General features: G+C 37.1%; 1 protein-coding gene across 30 annotated transcripts in view; it reads right to left on the bottom strand.

Moving 5' to 3' along the window:
• Positions 1 to 989: 989 nt before the first annotated feature.
• MAP2 (microtubule associated protein 2) overlaps positions 990 to 24,644 on the bottom strand; it is a 298,803-nt gene continuing 275,148 nt past the window's right edge. For 28 of the 30 annotated variants that reach the window (XM_069578200.1, XM_069578205.1, XM_069578214.1 and 25 more), the window contains 5 exons: positions 21,489 to 21,829; positions 11,950 to 12,042; positions 9,924 to 10,005; positions 5,082 to 5,194; positions 990 to 4,860 (listed from right to left, as the gene is read on the bottom strand). In XM_069578200.1, the coding sequence (XP_069434301.1) occupies positions 4,645 to 4,860; positions 5,082 to 5,194; positions 9,924 to 10,005; positions 11,950 to 12,042; positions 21,489 to 21,829 (845 nt within the window). In that variant the 3' untranslated portion in view covers positions 990 to 4,644. Of the gene's footprint in view, positions 4,861 to 5,081; positions 5,195 to 9,923; positions 10,006 to 11,949; positions 12,043 to 14,820; positions 17,186 to 21,488; positions 21,830 to 24,644 lie in introns of those variants that run through there. The other 2 variants (XM_069578218.1, XM_069578217.1) reach the window with 1 other exon arrangement.

Here is a 24,644-nt window from a genome sequence, read left to right as displayed (position 1 = left end):
CATTTCCTTCTCCAATGCATGAAAGTGAAAAGTGAAAGTGAAGTCGCTCAGTCATGTTTGACTCTTCGCGACCCCATGGACTGCAGCCTACCAGGCTCCTCCATCCATGGGATTTTCCAGGCAAGAATACTGGAGTGGGGTGCCATTGCCTTTTCCGGGGTGGAGCCTGAGGCTTTGCATTTTGAACAAGCTCCCAGGTGAAGCTGGGAACACTCTAAGCAGCAAGGAGCTAAAGGATGCATAAAGCACAGGGTGCATGTGTGGGAGGAGGTCTGTTTCCATGGCCGATGAGCATCGGTTTTCTCTCTTCTAGCAGGAGCAGCCTGACCTGAGTTCGGTTGAAATATTTTCTCTCCACGTTTAGTTTATGTATTGATAGTTCAGATGAGACCCCTTCTCTCTTCAGTCTCCACCTACCCCAGTCATCTGTGATAGAGTTAGGTATGTGACCTCCCCTTGCCCTTCAGCACAGCGAGCAGGTGACCCAAGTAATGCAATGATTTTCACACCCTGGATTTGCCTAGTGCTGCCAGGAGAGAGGCTTTCTTTGGGAGGGTATGAGACCTGGAGCTTCCAGTGTTCCTTATGAGAGGGGAGTCTGAGGATGAAGCCAACATAGAGGAAGGAGAATTAAACTTTGGAAAAATTCCTGACATCTTTTGAGAGCCTGGGTCCAGCGTTAAAGAAAGCAAACTTCTTAAAGACATTTTTTTGAGTGACTGGATACATCCTCGCCTGAGGCAGATACTCCTGCCTTGATGGGAGACTTGATTCAATAAAGTAGCCTTTATGCTTAGGCCAATTTGAGTTTGTCACTTGCAACAGATAGCATCCTGCTAATACTGTGGTGATAGGGCCTGACATAGCCAGCGTTCAGCAGATAACTGAAGCCTCCTCTTCACAATTTTTCTTTGGTTGGATTGAGCATATGTATTATGTTTTATGGTTTTTTTCCAGAAAAGAAGAAGAAACAGTCTGAAACTATCAGATAGGTGACAAGCAATTTTATTTTGCAAAACAATCACTATACAGCAACAAATACATTTGCAAATTTTGATTGAAAAACATGAACTAACTACAACCAGCCATTGAAGAAATGCCTTTCTATGGTAACAGGCTCTAGAATTATCAGAAGAAAGAAACCCCCCACAGATTTGTAGCGGCATGTTGGAACCTTGGAATCCCAGCATACAGAGTATACTTTTTGTTGATTTTTTTCTTTTTGCTAAAGTTGAAGTATCATGATTGACATTTTCTGAGTTTAAAAATAAACTCAGAGGGACTTTTTCCTGCAGAGGGACTTGGCCTCAACCTACATACCCAGGCTAAAAACCCTAGGTTTGAAAAAACAAACATCAATACTGATTTAACATATTAATCTTTGAAGGAATGCCTAGAATTTGCCTTTTCAAGCCATGAATCTACCTTTTCTAGCTACTTAGACCGTGAATGGTTTGTTTTCCTCCTTTTCATAGTGTAAAAAATAGGAGAAAATGCTATAATTGCAGCTATGTCAAAAATCAACCACATTGAGATGATTTCTTTAATACTAGTGACTTGATCTCTTCTTTTGCCTGATGACCCCATTTCCTGCTCTAAAACTATGTGAGTATGTGGAGAAGGCCAGCTACTGTCAGTACTTTTTTCCATTTAACCAAGTTCTCACTTAAGCCTTCTTCAACTACACCTCGTTGGTGATCCACAGGTGTCTTGCTTGTGGGTGGGATTTCAGCCCATCACCCTGCTGGAACTCAGCAGGAGAATCCAGAGAGAGTTGGTTCCTAAATGAACATGGCCTTTGAAACTCATCATGAACTCGGATCTCTCCTGCATCATTCAAAGGTACCCAATTATTGGTTGCAGGTGACCCAGAGAGAGTGAGTGGGCCTTTTAACTCTTCACAGCTCTGGATTACTTATGTTTCCTTAAACAGGTTCTCCAAGGCAAAAGCCAGAGAGAAACTGGCATTAATTGATCTAGAATTGAGACTATGAAGCCTTAATTTCTAGATCAGCGTATGGATGTCCCCACAAGAGTGGTGTTCAAAAAGCTTAATTTGTGTCGTTAATCTTGAGAGTAAAGGTAAGATGGGTTCCATCCCTTATCCCCCAAAGCAGACATTTAGCCTGTATTTCTTTCTTTTACTGCTACCAATTTTCAATTTCATTTAATAGAATTATTAATTTCCATACAAAGTGAGGGTATTTAGTCATTATAATTTTGCTGTGATTTGAAGCAAACATTTGTTTTAATGCCAAATCTAACCACTGGGTACCTTATATAATCTTTATTTTAGACATGTATTTGTAAAAAACAATTTTAATATGTAGAACATAGTTCCTTAGTGTTTATAAAAATTTTAAACCAAGTTGAAAAAAATACATGTTTCACAGGTTAAAATTGTTCTAACCAGCTGTTAACTTCTTTCTAGAGCTTTAATCACTAACTAACACTACCTAACACATAAGAAAATACTGTTAAGTCTCCACACAGCTATTCTTTCTTTTCCTATTTCCTGGTGCATTTCAAGGGAAGCTGATGAATAAAATGCCCAGATTGGTCAAATCAAACCTCACAGCAATAATTAGGCAGAAAATAGACACGCCCATAGTCCTAATCAGTCCTTTCTAAATCTCTGACTATCCTAAATAACTGATCTATAGTTTCAGAAATGTTTGCCTACGTAAAATCTCTTAGTTGAGAGTGAATGGTGCACTTCTGCTCACAGAGTTTCTTTCATGGAAGTCATGTTAGCTGTAACTTCCAATGGGTCACAACATGGCACCCATGTCTCTCTGTCTTTCCATCCTTTAGCTTCTTTCTTAGATGCTACCATACTCGCTTATTGCCTCAGTCCATGTACATCATTTCCTCCTTTATGCTTGAGAACTGATTTGACTCAAAGAGATCAAACCCTATTGAAACATTTGCCTTTAACTTTTCAGATCCAGCCTACCAGCCCTGAGCAAGAAAAAGAACAGATAAAACACTAAAAAGCATCCATTCATCCTAGTAACCCATTTCCCTACTCAGACTAATAATGACTATTTCACTGCTTCTTCATAAGTTTAAGATGAATGATTCTTAAAGAATTAGTTGATTTGTGATGTCTAGACTGTATATAAAGTCAGAACCGTATTAGCTACTGATAAATAATAGTAATACAGTATTCCTTTATAGAGTGCAATGTTGGAGTTATGAAAAAACTGGTTTAGATATCTGCATCTCCAATATTTTGTAGCTTCTCAAAATACTGTATTTTCCCTTTCTGATCAAGGGATCTTACTTTGGGTATGGAGGCCAAACATTTTCTATCAGATAACTGAATAAAAAGGTACTGCGTGGAAGAATGGAATATCATGTCCCAAACTTCCACTGTTAGTTTCAACTTTAGCAAATGAAAAAAAAAAAAAGAAAAAGAAATCTTAATAAGTCTATTCCATGAATGATTATAGGAGTAAACCCCAAAATATTCTGTGACTCAAAATAAGACAAACCCATAATCTTAAACCAACAATCTGTAAACCCCTTTTATGTATAACTGGACCCACCCCTACAAACTCCATGTTGGTGAAAGCAAAGAAAAATAAATTTTTTCTAGCATCACGGGAGAAACTTTAATGGGAGAAACTTGTATCTGGCACTAAAACAGGGTTACAGTTTTGAGTTGTTACAGAAAGCAACTTCATGCTAAAACTTTTTGTCTTTTTAACTATTTTTTTTTAATAGGGAGAGAACCCTGCTAACATCTACTTTCACATACCTAAAATTGCAACACCAAAGGGTGCAGGAGACACAGATACTGTGAATAAGGAAGTATAATATTCAAGTATGAGGAAGTATCACAAATGGCCACAGAGAAATATATATATATCTATAATACTGTATCAAACAGATGGAAAGGGGTGTGAAACTGGTAGTGTGGACACAAATCTAGCTGATCAACCGACATCCTAACCAGACACAAGTCGATCCTAATGAAAGTGCTTCATTCCTAGGAGATGCACTTTACGTCACTTCCTCAACCACAGTTCAAATGCTTCGAAACTATTCTTTAATTAATTAAATAATTTATTGGATTGACTTATACTCTGATATAATTATCCAGGTCCCAAACGTTAATAACTTAATTGAATCTTTCTTCCCATTTATACAAAATAACGCTTTAAAAAAAACCATTTCTTACATGCTCTTCCCTTCCTGCAATGACTCCTTGATTTAATTTAACCTGTAATAAGTTACAAGGGGCAACTTTTTATCTTTTCACCCAGCAACAGAATAGTGAAATGAGCAGCTTGGATTTTTAACAAGGCCTTTCAGAATGTAGTAGATAGCCTTCAGGCACATGAAAGGTAGAAATGCAATTTTTAAAATAAGGATACTCCATGCAAAACAGCAGAGTGGAAAAAAAAAAATTGTCCAATTGTACTCATGTAAAGCCAGTATCTTCCTGTTGCAAATGGAAATCAAGTCAATTTCTGCATATACTATTTTTTTTTTATAAAATTGTAACAATTACTACAGTTTGGGAATGAGATTATTTATTTTACGGTTTGTAAAGAATGAATATAACACCTGCTCAGAGCCCACTCCTGCCAGAGCTCATGCCTAAATAGTATGACGTCAATACTAAATGAGAGATATTCACAAGCCCTGTTTAGCGAGTGCGGCAGTGACATCCTCGGCCAGGGTGGCAAGCTGGGGGGATTCAAGCAGGTTGATGCTTCCAGAAGAGGAGACGTTGCTGAGTCGTCGGGGGGAAGCCACGCTGGATCTGCCTGGGGACTGCGTAATGATCTCAGCCCCATGGTCCACACGGGCCTTAGCATGCTCTCTGAAGTTCAACTTTTGGCTGTCAATCTGTTTAAGACAAGCATCAGTCCTCGGTTAACTCAAACATCTTAAACTGTCCCCTAGCTCTTTCTCTGTATCTCAGAGCTGATGTTCATGTCACTTCTATTCAGCTCTGCCATCCCTACTTCCTGGGTGTCCAGGTCTTTAATCTGGGACCCATTTTGATGAAGAGTATTTCAAAAGGATTTTTTAAAAAGGCAGGATCAGCTCACAATCTTGTGTCTTACCTTGACATTACCACCTCCGGGAACGTGGTGAGCATTGTCAAGTGAACCGACTTTAGCTTGGGCCTTTTCTTTGAAATCTAGCTTCACACTTTCAATTTTCACACGCCCACCACCTACGGAGGAGATGAGAAAGGCTTTTAAATGCTTTGCTAACATTAAATCTTCTATTTTGGTGACTAGTTCCCCAAAATGACTGTAGCAGGTAGACCATGGCAAATCACAAACTTAATGAACTCTACTAACCCTCTGACCATAGATGGGAAAGGAATCTTCTAGAATTTTCAGTCTATACCATTTTCCCCATACCATCTAAGTAAGGTGTTGATCAGTCAGTCATGTCCGACTCTTTGCGACCCTACGGAACCCAGCATGCCAGGCTTTCCTGTCCATCACCAACTCCTGGAGCCTGCTTCAACTCATGTCCATTGAGTCAGTGATGCCATCCAACCATCTCATCCTCTGTCACCCTCTTCTCCTCCTGCCTTCAATCTTTCCCAGCATCAGGGTCTTTTCTAATGAGTCAGCTCTTCGCATCAGGTGGCCAAAGTATTAGAGCTTCAGCTTCAGCATCAGTCGTTTCAATGAATATTCAGGATTGATTTTCTTTAGGATTGACTGGTTCGATCTCCTTGCAGCCCAAGTGACTCTCAAGAGTCTTCTCCAACTCCACAGTTCAAAAGCATCAATTCTTCAGTGCTCAGCCTTCTTTATGGTCCAACTCGCACATTCATATATCCATCTAAGGCAGTGACATCCTTTTTGTATCATTCCCTGGATTGCTTTAAATATTAATTCTTTTCTCTACTCATGGCTAACCTAAAATATCAGAGGTATTTTTCTTATCTGTGTAATAAAAACAAAAAATAACACAATGAAAGTACCATATGTATCCTTTATCAAACTTGGAGCATTTTGTCTCTTATTCTTAAGGGAGCAAGTTAAATTGCAAGGAAGCACTTCTCTATTTTTCTTCATGGTAATAGGTCACTTATAGGCTAGCAATTGTATACATATGGGTGATATTGCCACTTCTAAATTTTCAGCATTGATACCTTGACTGATGAAACTGGAGTCAGAGGCTGAAGTGCTTAAAAGCTTCCATTTTAATTAGTAGATGGAGTGATAGGAAGGGAGTCTTAGAGATCCCATTCTTGTCCAGATGCCACAGGACTAATTTGACACTGATCTGGTAAGATTGAGAAGGAGTTCTGACCATGCCATTTTCTTGAATGTTAATTAGTCGAAATGAAATGAAATGAAAATTGAGGATCTGCTGACAGATGACAGTGTCATGAGCCGCCCTTCTGCAGCACCTCCATTTCTGCACACCTTTTCAGGCTTGTGAACGCAAGCAGTTCTACGTCGAGTAGGTATCTGTTCTTTAGCTTATTCTTGAGCCTATCTGCTGATGTCTTTGACCTTGGAAGAATCTGGATTAGATACCTTTCCCTGTCCCCACCTAAGAGACTGGCTTTCACTTTCATTAGCAACTTGGTTTTGGCTGTACGCATTTTTTTTTTTTTTCATAAGGCCAGTAGTAAGCCATGTGATCCTCTATTATTAATTGCATCTCTTTTGGGATTTTGATTTGTAAAAAATACCTGAGGGACTCAATGGAAACATGGAAAAGATTTTTCAATTTTGGACTCTTGATACTTATTGATACTTATTTACCTCCATAGATGAAAGAGAAAGGGTTGTTAAAACTTCCCAGGTCTCTTATTCCTGTGGTGTTTTTCTCATGCGATACCTAGAAATTTATACTAACACCCCATTACCTGGCCAGGGCCCCCTTGAAATTGTATGATGTTACCGGATTACATTAAAAAAATTTATATTTATTTATTTGACTGTGTTGGGTCTTAGTGGCAGCATGTGGGATCAAGTTCCCCGACCAGGGATCAAGTCTGGGCCCCCTGCATTGGGAGCAGCATGGAGACTTAGTCACTGGACGACTAGGGAAGTCCCTGGGTTACATTTTGAAGATTCATTCATACTCCTTCTGAAGACTTAGGATGTGTATGATGCTATTTAACTCATTCCTGTAGGAGACATGAAGCTGTCCTTCCCTCAAAAGATGCATTATTGCAGGGGTGTTATTCTACCAACATTTTACTTGGCCCCATGGGTCTCACCTGTTGGTTGTGACAGGATTAGTGTGATTCATAAAACACAGTTATATTGGTTAGAGGCTAGAGGATACTGAATTTTCAACTACAGGAGATCAACTTTCTTGGGATCTTACTTTTCTGTTTTCATAGCCTCTGATAGAAACTGTCATTTCAAGTTTTACGATTATATATTGTGCCAATATAACCCTATTAAAGTTTTTGTTAGACTATATTTTGAGAGAGAGGGGGAAAACAATGTAATATTGACCCAAACTATATTCAGAAAAGGAAGCTTGAGAAGTCTATTTTGTTACAGTCCTACCGAAGTGAAGTGAAAGTCGCTCATTTGTGTCCGACTCTTTGCGACTTCATGGACTGCATAGTCCATGGAATTCTCCAGGCCAGAATATTAGAGTGGGTAGCTAGGTAATTTTATATAACTGTTAGAGAAGTTCATTTGAAATCAGAGATCTCTGCCTTTGGTTTTGAAAAATTCTGGCCCCATTAGGAGCAGTAACTGCAGAGGATTATAATCCCCATCAAGCTTCTTATGTTCCAAAGCGAAGTCAAGACTAGCTATTTCAATTTGTGCCTCCAGGTGATGAATTGTTTCCTCCTTATTTCCTTCTGAGACATTCCACAATCCAAAGTAATTCTGTGAAAAGCTTACTATTGTCAAAGATCATTGTGTTAACATGTCTTTATGAACCTGGTCATCTGATTCACTCATTATGAAGTAAGAGTGAGAAATAGGTGGGAGTCCATGGCAACAGCCTTTATGACCCGTAAAACATACACATGATATTTCCTTGTATATAGAAGAGTTTTCTGTGCATCAAGACTTTAGGTGAATTGAACTAAATGTATACTTATCATCTGGAATTACAGAGCCCAATATTTTCTTTTGTATTCTGGAAGAAGGTAGGCAGTGTACCCAAATACTTCCATCATACTGTTGACACAGGACAAAATCAGCTAAATGTCTGTAGATATAAGGCATAGATGGGGGGCTGTGAAGATACCCATTTGGGACCATGTCTCTTCTCTCTCATGAATGACAGCTAATTCCATATAACAGTTCTGAAATCAGTAATGGAAATTCCTTATATGTAGTTTCTATCTCCTTGACTTGCTTTATTAACACCCTTTGCCAAAGGGAAGCCCAATTTCTAGACATATTTCCAGTACTTATCCATTTTGGAAACCTTTTGTTTTTCAACTAAAAAAATTCTTCTCAATAATCTTCTGGTCAGAAATCTCACGAGGGTCAGTTGTTCTTTTACCTTGTTCTGATAGCACTTGAGATTATGATTCATGGGAATAAGATATTACCTGGTTTAATTAAGATGCCAAGAATAGGTGGTTAAAATCAATTTTTTACCTTCAATAAATCTTATATAAGTTGTGTCAAAATAGTCTCAAGAAAATTTACAAATTTGACAATTGTCCATTATTTACGTATGCATGGAGGTAGAATTTAGCAAAAACAAATAGTACATGATACTTAGAAAAAATGACACATAATACATTAAATTCACAAGTTCAATAGGGAAAAATCACTAGCACATATGAATATACACTCTACCTTAGGGCACTAGACTTATGAGATATGTGATATCTCATAATAATATATCATAAAATATCATAATATATCATATGATATCCTAAGATATAATAATGAGACATGAGATATCTCATAATAATGAGATATGAGATACATGGTTTTTCCAGTAGTCATGTATGGATGGATATGAGAGTTGGACTATAAATAAAGCTGAGTGCTGAAGAATTGATGCTTTTGAACTGTGGTGCTGGAGAAGACTCTTGACAGTCCCTTGGACTGCAAGGAGATCAAACCAAATCAATCCTAAAGGAAATTAATCCTGAATATTCATTGGAAGGACTGATGCTGAAGCTGAAGCTCCAATACTTTGGCTACCTGATATGAAGAACTGACTCACTGGAAAAGACTCTGATGCTGGGAGGGATTGGGGGCAGGAGGAGAAGGGGATGACTGAGGATGAGATGGCTGGATGGCATCACAGACTCAATGGACGTGAGTTTGAGCAGGTTCCAGGAGCTGGTGATGGACAGGGAAGCCTGGTGTGCTGCAGTCCATGGAGTCGCAAAAAGTTGGACATGACTGAGCAACTAAACTGAACTGAACTAAACTTATGAGATATTCCAGAAAAACAAGCAGTCTATGGTCAAATAAGTTGGGGAGACATTGCATTCTGAAGATTCACAATGCTTATTGACCTAGATCTGAGAAGTTCAACAGAAAAATAAATTTCTTCAGCTTTGTTAAAAAGCACAATCCTCCCCCCCCACCCCCCACATAATGTAGAAAAACAATTTCTTGCAAAACCTTTGAAATGCTGCATTTAGTCCATGAATTATGTAAGAATACATAGCCCCATATTATTTTATAGACTATATATTTCAAAAGAGCTCCAATAAGCATGTTGAGTACATACAGACAAATGCATCTCCTGTATCTTTTCATTTTTAACATGTCCTAGGATATGTGGCCTGTTTGTGGTAACTGAGTTTACTTGTCCATATGACGATGCCTCAAAATTTCTAATTTAAGTTTCTATTAACACAAGCATGAAGTATTTGCATGTGAAAAGGTCCTTCCAATCAGATTTCTCACAGCAAAAAAACCTCTGCTTATTGATTTTTTGAATTCAATCTAATATCTCTCAGACTACTAAAAATACTGATTTACCTGGCCTATGGCGGATGTTCTTCAGAGAGCCACATTTGGATGTCACATGGCTTAGGTCTATCTTCTTGGTGACAATCTGTACCTGTGTGAACCACAGAAAATAGGCTTAAAATAGTTTAGATGTAAATAAGCCCCCAAGCTCATATATAAAATCTAGAAATATACCCAAACTCACAACATACAACAACATATACACACACATGGGAAAACCCAATCTTCCATACGTCCTCCCATATGTTTGGTTGGAAAGAAAAACACAAGTGAAAGAAAATCCTAGAAGAGAAGATTTTATTAGTAGAAAACAGATCATGCCGCAAAGGGATAGAACTTCTGTATTAAGAAGGCAAGTTTTTCACTCAGAGAAAGAAGTCACACTGTATTAATCCTTTCCATAAGCAAAGAGCCAAGTGAAGAGGGAAAGTATTCTTTAGAAAGTGATTTTTACATGAAAGTGACCAAAACAGCTCATACAAGCAAGAAGTCCAACAATGCTTTAAAGATACAAGCAGAAAGCTCTAAACATGCTTTTCTAAAACACTCTTGTCATATTTTGGTTAAATGCAATTTTTATTGCACACCAAATGATAAAAAAATAGCATTTTTTTTTCTTCTGGGTTTTGCTGAAATCAATTCATCTTCTAATATTTGAAAGAGTGCTTTCCAAGCATGGTTCCTGGTTCATTTACATCAGAAATACATGGGAATTATGTAATCTAGCACTGGAAACAGGGCTAAGGAATCTTCCCCAATCAAATCAATCACATTTGAACAAGTGATTCTTCTCTAGGGGAAAGTTTCAGACTATTGATTTGGAGGTTGGAAGCTTCTCTAATAAATTTAAAATCATCCTTTCCTTCATAGGTGTTTTGACCAGCAGCACCTATTGTAGAGGTCAGCTGGGTCAATCCTCTGATACTCTCAAAATAACCTATTAATTCCAGGACTAAGATTGCTTCCGTGAGAGTAGTACATGGTGTGTACTTACAGTCAGTGCATCAGGGATGAGGGGAGCCTGTCAGTGTAAATACTGAGCCTGAGGCTTAGCCCTGTACCCTAGAAGGAGCCCAGCAAATCTTGCTGTGGTTCTCCCATATGGCACATTTTCATGCTTAGTGGAGCTGCTTTGAACATCAGGCACTTGCTTGTCTCTTTTTTCACTATTTGACTCCATCTCTGTCCAACCAAGGAGCAAGAAACCAAGAGTTATTAGATAAGCAAAAATTCTGGATTTAATACTCTGTAAGTTACTTGAGTCACAGATGGCTAGAATCCGAAGTCTAGGTGATTGGATCTGTAGTATACTCACCCTATTCACCTTTTTTATTATTCTAATGTTAACATGCCTACTTTAGCTTGAGTCTGCCTGCTTCAACCCTTCCTCAAATACTTTTGAGAAACATGAATTCATCTTTTTCTTCCTCTCAGAGAATATTATTTCCACCCAATTTAAGAGACAGGGATTAAAAAAAAAAAATCAAAACAAAGAGTATACTGGGACTTGAATCCTTTCACTTTGAATTACAGATGAACCATGCTTCACCAGGTTTGTATTATTCCAAATGATATCCCAACTCTCATGAATAATGAAGCACAAAAGATAGACATTATACACTTTGGATACTTTCATACATCAGTCATTGCCTCAGGAGTAACTTAAATGGAGCTAGAAAAGTGTGTGCTCAGCTGACTTTCGCAAGGGAGCAGAGACAGCATGAGAAAATACCTTAAAGACAAAGGCCAGCAAACAAATTGGCAGGTGAAATGGGCTCTTCATCTTCCTGAAAACCATGGTGCCCCCCTTTAAAAAGCGAGAAATTCACCAGTGATCTCAGAGGGAAGGATAGAAAGCCCATTACTGAAAATGCAAGGCTGACAAGCTCCCAAACCAGGGGGACTTGCGGTGCAGCAACAAGAAGTGGGGAGTGTGCTGGGAGGTGATGGGAAGGAGGTGGGAAAGGAGACGAAGCGCCAGTGTGCAGATGGCTCCACACACTCAGGACAGCTTCTGACACAAGCTTCTACTTACATTTCCGCCCCCAGCAGAATGTTTGATGTTATCCTTGGAACCACATCTGGACTGAACCTTGCTAAAATCGATCTTCTTGTTTAAAATCCTAACCTAAAAGGAATTGGAAGTAACTTCACTGTGCATTTTCTTTCAAAATTCTGGGACAGAATATTGGGAACCAGGGAACCAGAAATGGGTTAGCATCAAAGAGGCTCCAAACTCCTTTCCACTTACATTTATCACTTATGAGAAAAAACTAACACTGAAACTGAAAGGCGGACCTATCATGTAAATATGAAGTGTTTCTCTCCTGCACCCCTCACCCCCATCTCCAAGGGCCGGTGCTTGAGAGCCTGATACCCTGGCTGTAGGCTGCTGTAATCTGGAAACAATACAGGAACAAAAAAGTAAAACCTGAATTATCTGTGAGGAGGTTTCCGATATTGTGGGCAACACTGGGACTCAGGTCCCCTCCATGGAAGGTGCAATAGTTCAGCCCTGGTTTCTGAAGGATGTGCCAGTGCTCTCCCTACCCCACCCCCCAACTTCTGGAGGGTTAGCCTGACTGTAAATCACCTGGTCCACTCGAGTTGACTATGACTGGCCCATGTAGAATGATGAGGTTCACATTGGTCTGGCTGACTGCTACAGGTTAGGGTTCTCACTCATCTGAGGGAAGAGGTTCTGGTTTTCCCAAGATCATCAACAAGGAGACTCTGGGCCTCTTCAACTGAAAGGCTTCATGATTCCCTTGCAGGTTGGGTTTAGTAGCCTTCTGAAAGGCCACTTTCTGACACCTGCTCATAAATAGCCAATATCCTTGACTTTGGTGTGAAAGCATCCTTTCCATTTTTATAGGGGAGAAAACCAAGGACTATTAACTAGCTGACCTGAACCAGGTCATGTACAGGTAGTCCAGGTCTGGATTGGGCCCAACAGATTTGAGGTTAGGTGTTTCATTTCTATTTTCAGGAAGTCCAGTGTTCATCTTGAGGACAACAGCAAATCCAGATCTGGAAAGATATTACTCAGGTATAAAGTAATGTGCAAAGTTATAACTCTTGTAGCTTCTTTCATGCATCTTCTGAATTTTGAACGTTTTGGAGAGCCGTCCAAAATAAGCAATGTAAGATTGGAAGGAAAGGCTTGTTATTTTTTTGTTTATTTCATTTTGACTAAAAGTACCCCCCAATAGCTAGAGAGATATCACATTCCCAGTATTTTAGGGGACAGTTTATACATTAAAAAAGAAGCAAAATAAATTTACCCTAGATATACAGCTTTCTCCAAGAATGGTATCACATCTCTTGGAATTTGCAAAAAAGAGTAGAAAATTCAAAAGGACACTGAATCTTGCCTATTTTTAACTAGACAAAGCTTAAATTGCAGCTTCTGCCTAACACTGACAAGATAGCTTGTTCCTTACAGGGAAGCATCATCGACAGCTCTCATCAGCAGCCCAAGGGAAGAGACTCTTGTCAAAATCTGAATTCAAAAGACAGGATGATGCGGCCACTCTTTCAGGCATAATAAATATTCCAATTAAAAAAAATGGCAATGTCACAAAGTCTGTATCTAACAAAAAGCATAGTTGTTCTAAGAGTTTCAAGTAAACTGTAGATGCAGATAAATAAGTCAATAAGGGCCATTACATTTCAAACCTCACAGATAAGTTATTCTTAGAAAGCGAATAATTCTGATTTGTTTTTTCCTAATAATGATATTTTAAATTATTCTGCATAAGGATCTATTTATTTTGGAAATGAAAAAGAATTCATTCAAGCCATTTTTCTAATCCTTGGGATATACAGAGTCTCATATTTCATTTACAAGTGTTAATTTAGAGATCATACGAGTCCCAATCAAGTGACTCATTATCAAGTGATCAAAAGCCAAATGTTGAATCTGACTCACTTATTGCAAAAATGGAAATTCCAAATTCAGTTGCATAAATTTGTTTGACTCTAATGTTTAATCAACTGTTTGACATTTTTTTATGATTTTCCAAAGCAAATGATTCAAACCAAAGAGGACATATTGCCAGCATTACTTAAAGACGATTCAAATCTTAAATCCTAAAACTTCAAGGCCAACTTCTGTTGCTTTTCTTCAGATTTTCAAGAGAATCATAGATTTTCTAGTAAAAAAAACTAACTGGCCTTTTTGATAGTAGATTTTACTAACCTATGTTTGCTCACTGTGACCTAGATTTTACTAACCTATGTTTGCATTTATAGCACAGCCTTTACATATTTTCATAATTGCAAAAACTTCATAGTATACTGCTTCTGTCTAAAATGAGGCAAAGTATGACATTTGCTTTTTGCTTAATGGTTGAATGGACAGAAATAAAACCACTCAGGGCTGTGAATGTTTGATGTTCAGTGAGATTTACACTCTAGCTTGACAACTTGTACCTGAGCCATGTAACTCACATTTATGCCTTAGCACAATTACAAACTATTTCATGCCAAACATCTCTAGGATCATTGACAAATAACACCTTAGAGAGTTGATTCCACAAATACTGGCAGTCCTTAGAAACCATCCCACCCACAAAATAGAAAAACAGATGGCTGGTGTGAAGGGTAGAGCTTTATTTCAGTTTTGTTTTTTTTTAAAATCAGAGTTGAATTTTAACTCTCTGTTCTCTATGGATAACTTGAAATGAAAACTGCTTTCTTTGGGAAGAAATTTTCATTGGACTTTTATTTTCCTAAAGCCCATGCCAAGGGAAAATTACTTTAATATCTTGGAGACTGCCTAAAAAAATATAATGAACTTCTATTTTACAAATGAAATAATTTTTTATATTCATGATATAAAGGAAAAATAGTCAAATAATCATTATCCGACATTAATTCTAAACCACATTTTAATCTTTGTTAATTTTTTTCTATCAAAAAGTTTACTTGCTCTATTAATGCAAAGAATGAGAGAATCTTTCCTTCTGCATATTTCATAGCACAGTGAAATGTATTATTATATCAAGCAACTGGATCATCTTCCAAAAGCTACGCCTTATTAAAAATTCTACCAAATTTCCTATTTCTTATAAAATGAGACAAAATATAAAACTTACAACCAGGCAACCAAGGTTCGCAGCAATACTGATGTTTAAATTCTCTTTTAATACTTTACATTTTGTCCAGATTGTGTTACAGTCTGTACCTTAAGGGCCTTGTTTATAATTTCAAGTTCATCCCCATGATGTCTTTATGTTATTAACTCTTGACAGAATGCCCTCACTCCAAGTTGAGTATGTAACAGATCATCTTTCAAGGTTCAGTCAAACCAGTTCCTCAGTGTGGGGTTGGCAGAAAATTTCATTCTTTTGGGCATATACTGGTGACTTATATGCAAACATCACTGATTTTTCTTTCATACAAGGGTCTTGTAAGCATGAAGAGTTATAAAGAACAGATTAATACAACTGAATATTTAATTTTAACTTAGTTAATTCTATCTATTCCTCCACTACACTAGGAAAGAACAGAAGAGTTACTTTCTGGATATTCCTGATGTGATTCTAGTTGAATTTTATCATAAATGGTTCAATTGAAACGATCTGCCACTGTACTCTCTCTGCATATAAGCTGAATCACTCCTGTAGAGAAATGACCTTTTTTTCTCTCTCAAATGGGGTTACTCTAAGAAAGAGTGGGAATACAAAATGTGGGATATGCCTGTAGGCAGGAATAGATCTCTCTTACTAGAGATTAGTTGGAAATATGAAACATGAAAAATGAAAGAAAATACAATCCCAATTTTAGTTTTGAGTAAAACAGTTTATAAAACAGAGTTAGTAATCGTGATGTCAACATGGGTTCCTTGAGCAATGGGAATCTGATTTTTTTTTTTTGACACTCTCTGCTGCTGCTTTTAAAAAATAAAATATCCACATGTCAACTCAAGATAGCAAGATATGGAAAGTAACTTGGTGTCTAAAAGTTGGATTCTGTTCTCAGTTCCTTTACAATCTGGTCCTAGGCCCTTTAGGCATCCTCTAGGTATGAACCTCAATTACAAAATCATTTCTTTCTTTCCCCATCCAAGGCAGTCTTACACAGAATTGAGTGACATTCAATTGACTTCCCTTCAACTTCATAGAGCATTAAGCTTTTCCTTTGGGTTTGCCTCATTTCCTAGGAATGCTTATCAAGTTTTTCTTTATCCTTGCATAATAAAAACACTTTCTGCCTTTCTCGAAAGTATTTCCTATTCCATAACATTCAATTGTAATGAAAACTATCTAGCCTCTATAGAGTCCATAGGCATCATGTTAAAATAAAAATATTATTATATCATATATATTCCTGAAGATTTAAAGTTCTCTGGATGCTGCTACTGCTAAGTCACTTCAGTCATGTCTGACTCTGTGCAACCCCATAGACGACCTCCTACCAGGCTCCTCTGTCCCTGGGATTCTCCAGGCAAGAACACTGGAGAGGGTTGCCATTTCCTTCTCCAATGCATGAAAGTGAAGAGTAAAAGTAAAGTCGCTCAGGTGTATTTGACTCGTAGCGACCCCATGGACTGCAGCCCACCAGGCTCCTCCATCCATGGGATTTAAAAGTTCTCTGGATAGTGCTCTTCAAATATTCATCTGTCAACAACCTGGTGCTCTGGTCAAAATGCACACAGGTATATAAACATTATAGTCCATTCTGAATTTTAATTAACACTCACCGACACTGACCAATAACATCTTCAAAACTAAGTATATCAAATATAAACAATATTTCAATACACATTTAAACAGAAATAATAGTTTATGTCAAAACAAACAATTCCACAGAGCTCTAAGGAAAAAGAACATGGTAGAGGATCCACTTAGGTGAGCGCTCAATTTTCCTGTGTAGGCTGTGTCACAAAGCACAGAAAGTAGAACTACATTCAGAAATCTTGGAATGAATTGACAACGCTGAAAAATTTGGAAATAACGTTTTGGTGAACAGACATTGAGTTTAGCCATTAGACCCACTGTTACATAGTTTAAGTGGTCTGTCCATAGACACTGGAAGGAAAGTTACAAACAGGACAGTCATTGTGACTCATGAAAATTAACATACAAAGAGGTTTATAAAGTTCATATGCCATAACTTCTTGACATTACATTTTTTCTTTACTTTAAAACTTTAAGATAGTGTAAGGAATATTAGGCCACACTGGTAATAAACTAATTTTTCAAGAGTCCGTTCAATTGTTTGAAAACAACCTGAGATTCAAGGCTGCTCCCATGTCCTTGTTTGGTCTGTAAATGAACAACAAACAAAAAGAGTCTACAGGTCTCAGCTTTGTAAGCCCAAAGTAATAATTTTTCCATAGTTTTTAATAATTAGTATTTATGAAGCCTAGCTTGAAAACTTTTCATTACCTTGCAAAAGTACTTGAATTATAGTTATTAAAGTTCTATTGCATAAAGACAGAGTCCCTGATTTCAAGGAGCTTTCATTTTGAGATAATGATGACTTTGGCTACAAAAAAAACATTTCCTGTCAATATTATGTAATATATTTTGGTGAACAGCTTTTCTTCATGCTGGGTTGACTGACAGTATTTCACAGTTAGTGGGGTATTCTATTATACTTTTTAATTAGTACTTATCTATAGCCCTAAGGTGATGGAAAGAAATGGCTTGGAAAAAAATTTTAAATCAAATAAAGGCAGGACACCAGGAGAGGACAAGAAAAACAAACACTTTTGCTTACATTGTGCAGGCCACATGTCATGTGTCATATAGTACACAGCTGAAAAGATTAACTTTATTGCTTTTTGCAAAAGCTCCTCACAGCTTCACCTAGCTTATCCAGTCCATTAGGCATTGACCTGCCTCACTGAACTGAGCTCTGAGTTGAGCCTCTTTGCCAAAAGAAAACTGGACTTTAACAGAAGAGATAACAGCCATAAGCATATAACTTATACATATGGAAGAGCAATAAACATTGAAATTGGGGCAAATAATAAAAGCTTCCCAATGTGAAAGGTTGTTGTTGACTCCCTAAGACACATAAATCTTCCATTAGAGATGTCTTCTCTTTATATTTAGTGACTGTACAAACTTTAATACAAAAATAATAATGCTTTAAAAATTAAATTATTTACATACAATCAAACCACTCCAAATTTTATGACAACAGAGTCTGTGGAGATGGTCTGAATTATATGAATTAAGGTTATATCTACCTATTTACTCCCATCTTCACTAATAAGAGCTGTGTGACTATTTTTCTACAGATGTCATCTAACTATAGATGACATATGCCTGTTACAAAACTGGGCTCCTACAGATGATATCGCTATTGTCCTATTCTTTTCAGTAATTCTGGGTTGGTCACTGTCCATTCAAATATCCTGCTGCTGCTGCTAAGTTGCGTCAGTCGTGTCTGACTCTGTGCGACTCCATAGACGGCAGCCCACCAGGCTCCCCTGTGCCTGGGATTCTCCAGGCAAGAACACTGGAGTGGGTTGCCATTTCCTTCTCCAATGCATGAAAGTGAAAAGTGAAAGTGAAGTTGCTCAGTCGTGTCCGACTCTCAGCGACCCCATGGACTGCAGCCTACCAGGCTCCTCCATCCATGGGATTCTCCACGCAAGAGTACTGGAGTAGGGTGCTAGTATACACAATTTACTATTGGAGACAACATACTACTGGCTTTGATTTCCCCAGTTTATGGATTCTTAACCAGATATTAATAACAAGGGTCTTTGGCATATTATTACTATCTTGATAATTTCTAAGAAACTTCTACATAAAAATTTTTCTTAGTTGTCTTATAAAGTTGAACCTTTAAAATCCAGCGAAAATCCCCAGTTTAACATGTAAAGAAAAAGAAACTCTCTTCAACCTCTGTATGTGAGAAGACCATGCGCTATAAGGAGGCTTTTAGGAGCATAGTATTAAATGTTGAGTAAAACATGTTGCCTACAAAGCCAGTTCAGCTGTAGTGCATCCACATTTTCTAATTCATTTTCCTCTCCAATTTAAATACTTTGATGCCATCTATCACAAAATAGTAGGCAAATATACTCCTTCCATCTATGTCTTATCTTGGTGAGGAAACACTTCCCATTTCTCCAACAAAAGTCACTTTATAACTCCACTATTGTAGAATTTTTCCAAGTCATCTGAAGTTGCAATAGGATAATTTTGCATTAGTTTAATACTGGCCTCATGGAACAAAAGATTTTCTTCAATTGACATGGTGATTTTGAGGCTAATTTTATTCTTTCTTTAATTTTCTGTGTTACATGTATTTCAGTTCAGTTCAGTTCAGTCGCTCAGTTGTGTCTGACTCTTTGCGACCCCATGAATCGCAGCACGCCAGGCCTCCCTGTCCATCACCAACTCCCGGAGTTCACCCAAACTCATGTTCATCGAGTCAGTGATGCCATCCAGCCATCTCATCCTCTATCGTCCCCTTCTCCTCCTGCCCCCAATCCCTCCCAGCATATGTATTTACTAGTCCTTAATTACCATAATCTCTAGGGCAGCACTAGTTCACCTCAGAAGAATGTCTTTATATCAACTTTATGAATTAACAAATATAGGAGAAAATCAAAATTAGACATAGAAATATTCACAGCAAGATATAAAGATGTAGAAAGAGAAAATAAATTTAAGTCTTCACATTTGGGGGTTGGTTTAACTTAATGATTCTAGCAAAGCTGAGGCCAAAGGCACTTTTTGTCTTTCTACCTTTAAAAGTACTTCGAATAAAATTTTTATTGTCAAATTGTATCAATAAGCATTTAGTTTTTATTCAACTTTCTTTTTAGTTTCAATAAAATATCTTTGAGATAATTAACTCCCTTGTGATTCTAAGAAGAAATAGATTCTTTTAAGTATCAATATTTTCTAGAAGATAGGCAAATAAACCTCACATTTAATTAAGGAAAATATTAGAACATTAGGATATTCACAAAAAGAGAACTGATTTTAAATATACATTATAACTACTCTATTTTAGGAGGTAGCTCAAAAGAACAAAAGTGATAAACTTGCAAAGTGGTATAAACTTATTCGACTTACTCTTTTCAATTATTTATGTATAAATATAAAATATTACATTTGGATATTTCCAAAAGGCTTGAAATATTTCCTTCTCTTGGATGTGCAAAACTATGATAAAGGCAAGAGTATGAGATTTTGGGAATTACAGGCTTAAACGTGATATAATTTGTTTTTTGTGGTTTTTTTTTTTTTTGCTTAAAAAGGTTTCTTGTAGCTCATATTTTAATTACATTCTTCTATAAAAAAAGCATCTTTCTGCGACTATATTATTATAGAATGTTACAGTTGTTCTAAAAATGGACTTCTGAGTCCTTCCTCCCTTCTTTGGTTGATTTTTTCTTAACTGGACTTTCTTGAACAGAATCATAATGAGAAAGCAGAGAAGTCTGTTGCTAAAGGAAAAAGCAACATTAAATTTTTGTTTTAATGCTGAGTGGGAGTCTTTGACAACTTCATGTTTTGGCAAGACATTTCTTCTAAACCTGCTGAAAATGTATTTTCTTTGGTGTGAGAAAGGGATAGCAGAAATCAGTGGCAGAAAATATAAGAGACAAAAGAGAGGAAAAAAAAATTTTTTTTAAGTTGTTTTTGGTATGTTGAACAAGGGCATTATACTTTGTTAATGTATAAAGGAAATTACTGCTTTCCTCTTCTTTTACTAAAGGATGGGTGTTTCGTCCCTTCATTTAGAATAAAAGTCAAACTTTGGGCATATCAAATCACAAGGGAAACATTAGGTGATATTTATTTTATCTCCTTCCAGGCTAATTGCTTTGTCCAAACATACAGTGTATAAGCAATGTTTAGGTTAAGGTAGAACTCAAGCTCTCTGGTTGGAAAAAATACATATAAATGTTTGCTCTGAAGCTGAAGTTAAGAGTCAATAGGTAGAGTTTTACTAACAACTCTATTTAACACAATTATTCTGAAACAGAATTTCTTATAGACCCATGTAGAATCATCTATTCACTATTAATGTGAATATCTGCCCTTTGCAATGTTTAGGCAATAGCAGGCTGAGAAACAACTTGGGGAACCATGCTCTGATTTGGAATGAACATGGGGAAATGGTAGAAAATATCATAGGAAATCCTTGAGGAGAAGGAAGGTGATAAAAGTAGTATCACTACAAGATGGTCAAATGAGCTCAAAGCCAGTATCATACCAGAAATTCATACCAGATAATACTCAAATTTATGCCAGAAATGAAACTTATCTCCTAAGTTAAAATCCACAAGTCAACAGAGAAACATTCAAAAAGGATCGATTAGGTAATCAACTAAAAGATTCTCCTCTACGGGTAAATCAATTTTTATCTAATAATAACCAGAAGGAATGGACATGGCATATTACTTACAATATATTTTATAAGGTAGCTTTCTCAGATAAGATCCAAACTATTAATAATAAATCACAACCAGTAACGCTATAAAACCTCCATCTCTCTTTTAACAACTGTAAGCCTGTAAGGTAAGGATGGCAACATAGTAAGTAACGGGGATTTTACTTTGGCAGCAAATACGTGTGTTCGTATGATTCTTACCTGGCCCCCTTTAGGCTGGTATTTGATGTTGTCTGTGGATCCAATTTTGGATTTGACATTCTTCAGGTCTGGCAGTGGTTGGTTGATAAGCCGAAGCTGTTTGGGAGTAGCAGGAGATTTTGGAGGCGTGCGTATAATGGCGACTTTCTTCTCACTGGGAACCAAGATGGCCGACTTGGGCGTTCCTGGTGTGTGAGGGGTCCTGGGGTAGCTGGGGGTTCCAGGAGTGCCAGGGGTGCGTGAAGAATAGCTTGGTGGGGTGCCAGGAGTGATGGCGGTTGATCCAGGGGTAGTGGGTGTGGAAGTGCCACTTTTTCCTGCTCTGCGAATTGGCTCTGACCCTGTATTAACAGAACGGAACGAAAACCGCAGTGTCAGAAAGTTCTCCCCCCGAGACATCCCTTTTCCCATCCACTGTTAGAACTTATAATTCATCAAATTTCTAAAGGGTTTAGGATATTTACAAATTACAACAATGCTTGGAAAGGTGAGAATCTCGTATTTTTAGGCTCACAAACTGATGACATTCTTTTGAACATGCATTGCTATCAATGTAAAGCTAATACTTGGGTTTTCCTGATTTACTCTGAATTTTCATTATGAATATGTCAAAAACATTTTCTACTTGCATGATCATTAAAGCATATGGACCTGCCTTTAGTTGGAAAAAGAGTCTGCACTTAATATTCTTTGTGAACTCATATAAACTGAAGATTCTTTGAATAATATGTGGATTATTTATTCCTTTGTGCAGAAAGTTTATTCCGAGATCCAGGTTGGATATACAACACAAAACAGTGTATTTAGATCACATAATTTGGGCCTGTGTAGAAAATTATTTAGCTTAAAATAAATCTAGCTCTCTTTTTTGAAAAGTGGGATGTTACAACAGTTTATTCACCATGAATCTTGTACCTGATTGTGTTTTCTCCCATACTTTCAGTATTAGTTTGCAGTTTGGAGTCAAATCAATAGTCCCTCACTGTCTGTTATACAAGATGCTGTAAGATGCATTTCTTTGCCTCAACTTGATGTTACCCTCATTTTATCATTTAACTCTTTCCCCCATATTCCTATGCTGTGTTTCTCTTTCATATTATCTTTTAAAATGTGTGCTTAAATGCCATTTCAAATGCTTTTTTAAAAGAATAATGATATAAAAAAGAGGACATACCTTAGGAGACTCTCATTAAAATAGGAGATTCTCGCCTTTTCAAAGAACTTTTGTGAATACCAAGCATTTGATAACCAAACAAGTGCACACACAATAGACGCAGCTCTTGTTATTTCTTATTCAGTAATAAGGACATTAAGGCTCACTTACCCAGATGACATTAAATTCTAAGACAGATATGATACTCAGCTTCTTAATATATGTTGAACTTTCCTCTTCAATTGAAAAGTCTTTTCTCTTAAAATAATACACTGATTCCGATAATAGAATACTGACTTACATTGTTTATATTATACAAATTCTCTCACTTTTAAAAATATTTTATAGAAAGGGCATGGTTTTTAGTTTTTACTGCTAAGTATGTAACTCTGTGGGGCTTTCCTGGTGACTCAGTGGTAAAGAATCTGCCTGCCAAAGCAGGAGATGCAGGTTGGATTCCTGGGTCAAGAAGATCCCCTAGAGAAGGAAATGGCAACCCAATTCAGGATTCTTGCCTAGGGAATCCCACGGACAGAGGAGCCTGGAGGACTCAGTACACGGGGTTGCAAGAATCGGACAGGACTCAGTGACTAAATGACAGCAATGTAACTTTGTAAAATCAATGAATCTTCTAGAAATTTTGAGGAGGATAAAGATATAACTCATCAACTTTAAAATCAGTAAAGTAGAAGCAATCCTAGAGTCATCTGATATAATTCATCATCAATGTAGAAAGTTCTTCCTGAGAAGGGGGACAATTATTAATAATCTTTGCTTAAATATTTACAAGGAGTGAGCTCAAGTCTGCAGACAAAATAAATCTACCCAGGCTCAATCTCCTGGAGAAACAGAACAATTCTATTTCCTCTCTCACTGAACAGTTTTCACATATCAAAGGAAAGTTGCCCTGTGTCCTTTTGGTCTTTTAGTAGAAGGGAAAGACATAGGTAGACGCTTCAATGGAAACTATGAAATGGGATTTGAGAAGAGTAAAGTGATAAATTAGTTATTTTTATTGCTTTCCACAAATATGACATTTCAAGACCAGGGTAATACAACCACATTCAACTTGGCTTTTTGTAGATTCCTGGCTACAAAGTTTGTTTATGGGCCAAGGTTTTGATCTTGGTTGAGTCAGTGAGTATGTTCTGAAAAATCTCTTCAGAAAACTTATTTCTCCCTCAAATGTATTCTCCATCATTTCATCTTTCCTGAATATCTCAGGTCTTCTGGGGAAGGGGATCATATCTTTATTCTTTGTCCCTCTGCCTAGCATTGGTGTCTTTTGTTGGGCCTGAACACAGCAGAAGCTCAACATATTTTCTTTTTTAATGTTACAAACTTGATTCAAAATTTCTCTATGTATAGAGGTACTTTTTACTGTAATAGAGACTGAGGTGAAGCAATATTCCAGGTATGCATAACAATATTAACTAAAGAAATATGTAAGAGTTATTTCCTGACTCAGTGGACATGAATCTGAGCAAACTCGGAGCTAGTGAAGGACACAAGATACTGATGTGCTATATACAGTCCATGAGGTTGCAAAGAGTTGGACATGACCTAGCGACTCAATAGCAACAAGAGTAAATGGCTTTATGTTTTGAATATGTAAAGGAGGAAGGTTCTGTGTTATATCTGGAAAATGAGAAAAAATCAGTCACAAGTATTAAGAAGCTCTTAATATTGCTGTTTAATAGATATCAATTTTTATTGTAATAAATTATAGTCATCAAAAATAACAAATTTGAGTGTTTCCTATGTGTTTTGAAATCAAAAAGATTAAATCTAAGTTACTAAAATGATTCAAAAATATTTATGACTTACTCTGTTACAGTTTGTTCTTACTCATCTTGTCAAGTCTACAATGACAATGTCTTTCCCTCCCTTTCGGCTGAATAAACTTCTTGCACAGCATTCTTTCAAATCTTTTCAATAGCAGTACAAAATGCTAGAACATTCCCTTGTGCAGCTAAGCAGTAGTAGTGTCAGTTGCTCAGTTG

The sequence above is a fragment of the Ovis canadensis genome, chromosome 2, assembly GCF_042477335.2.
Source record: "Ovis canadensis isolate MfBH-ARS-UI-01 breed Bighorn chromosome 2, ARS-UI_OviCan_v2, whole genome shotgun sequence".
Taxonomy (NCBI): domain Eukaryota; kingdom Metazoa; phylum Chordata; class Mammalia; order Artiodactyla; family Bovidae; genus Ovis; species Ovis canadensis.
Note: the sequence above shows the minus strand (reverse complement) of the source record. Positions and strands in the feature narration are given on the sequence as shown.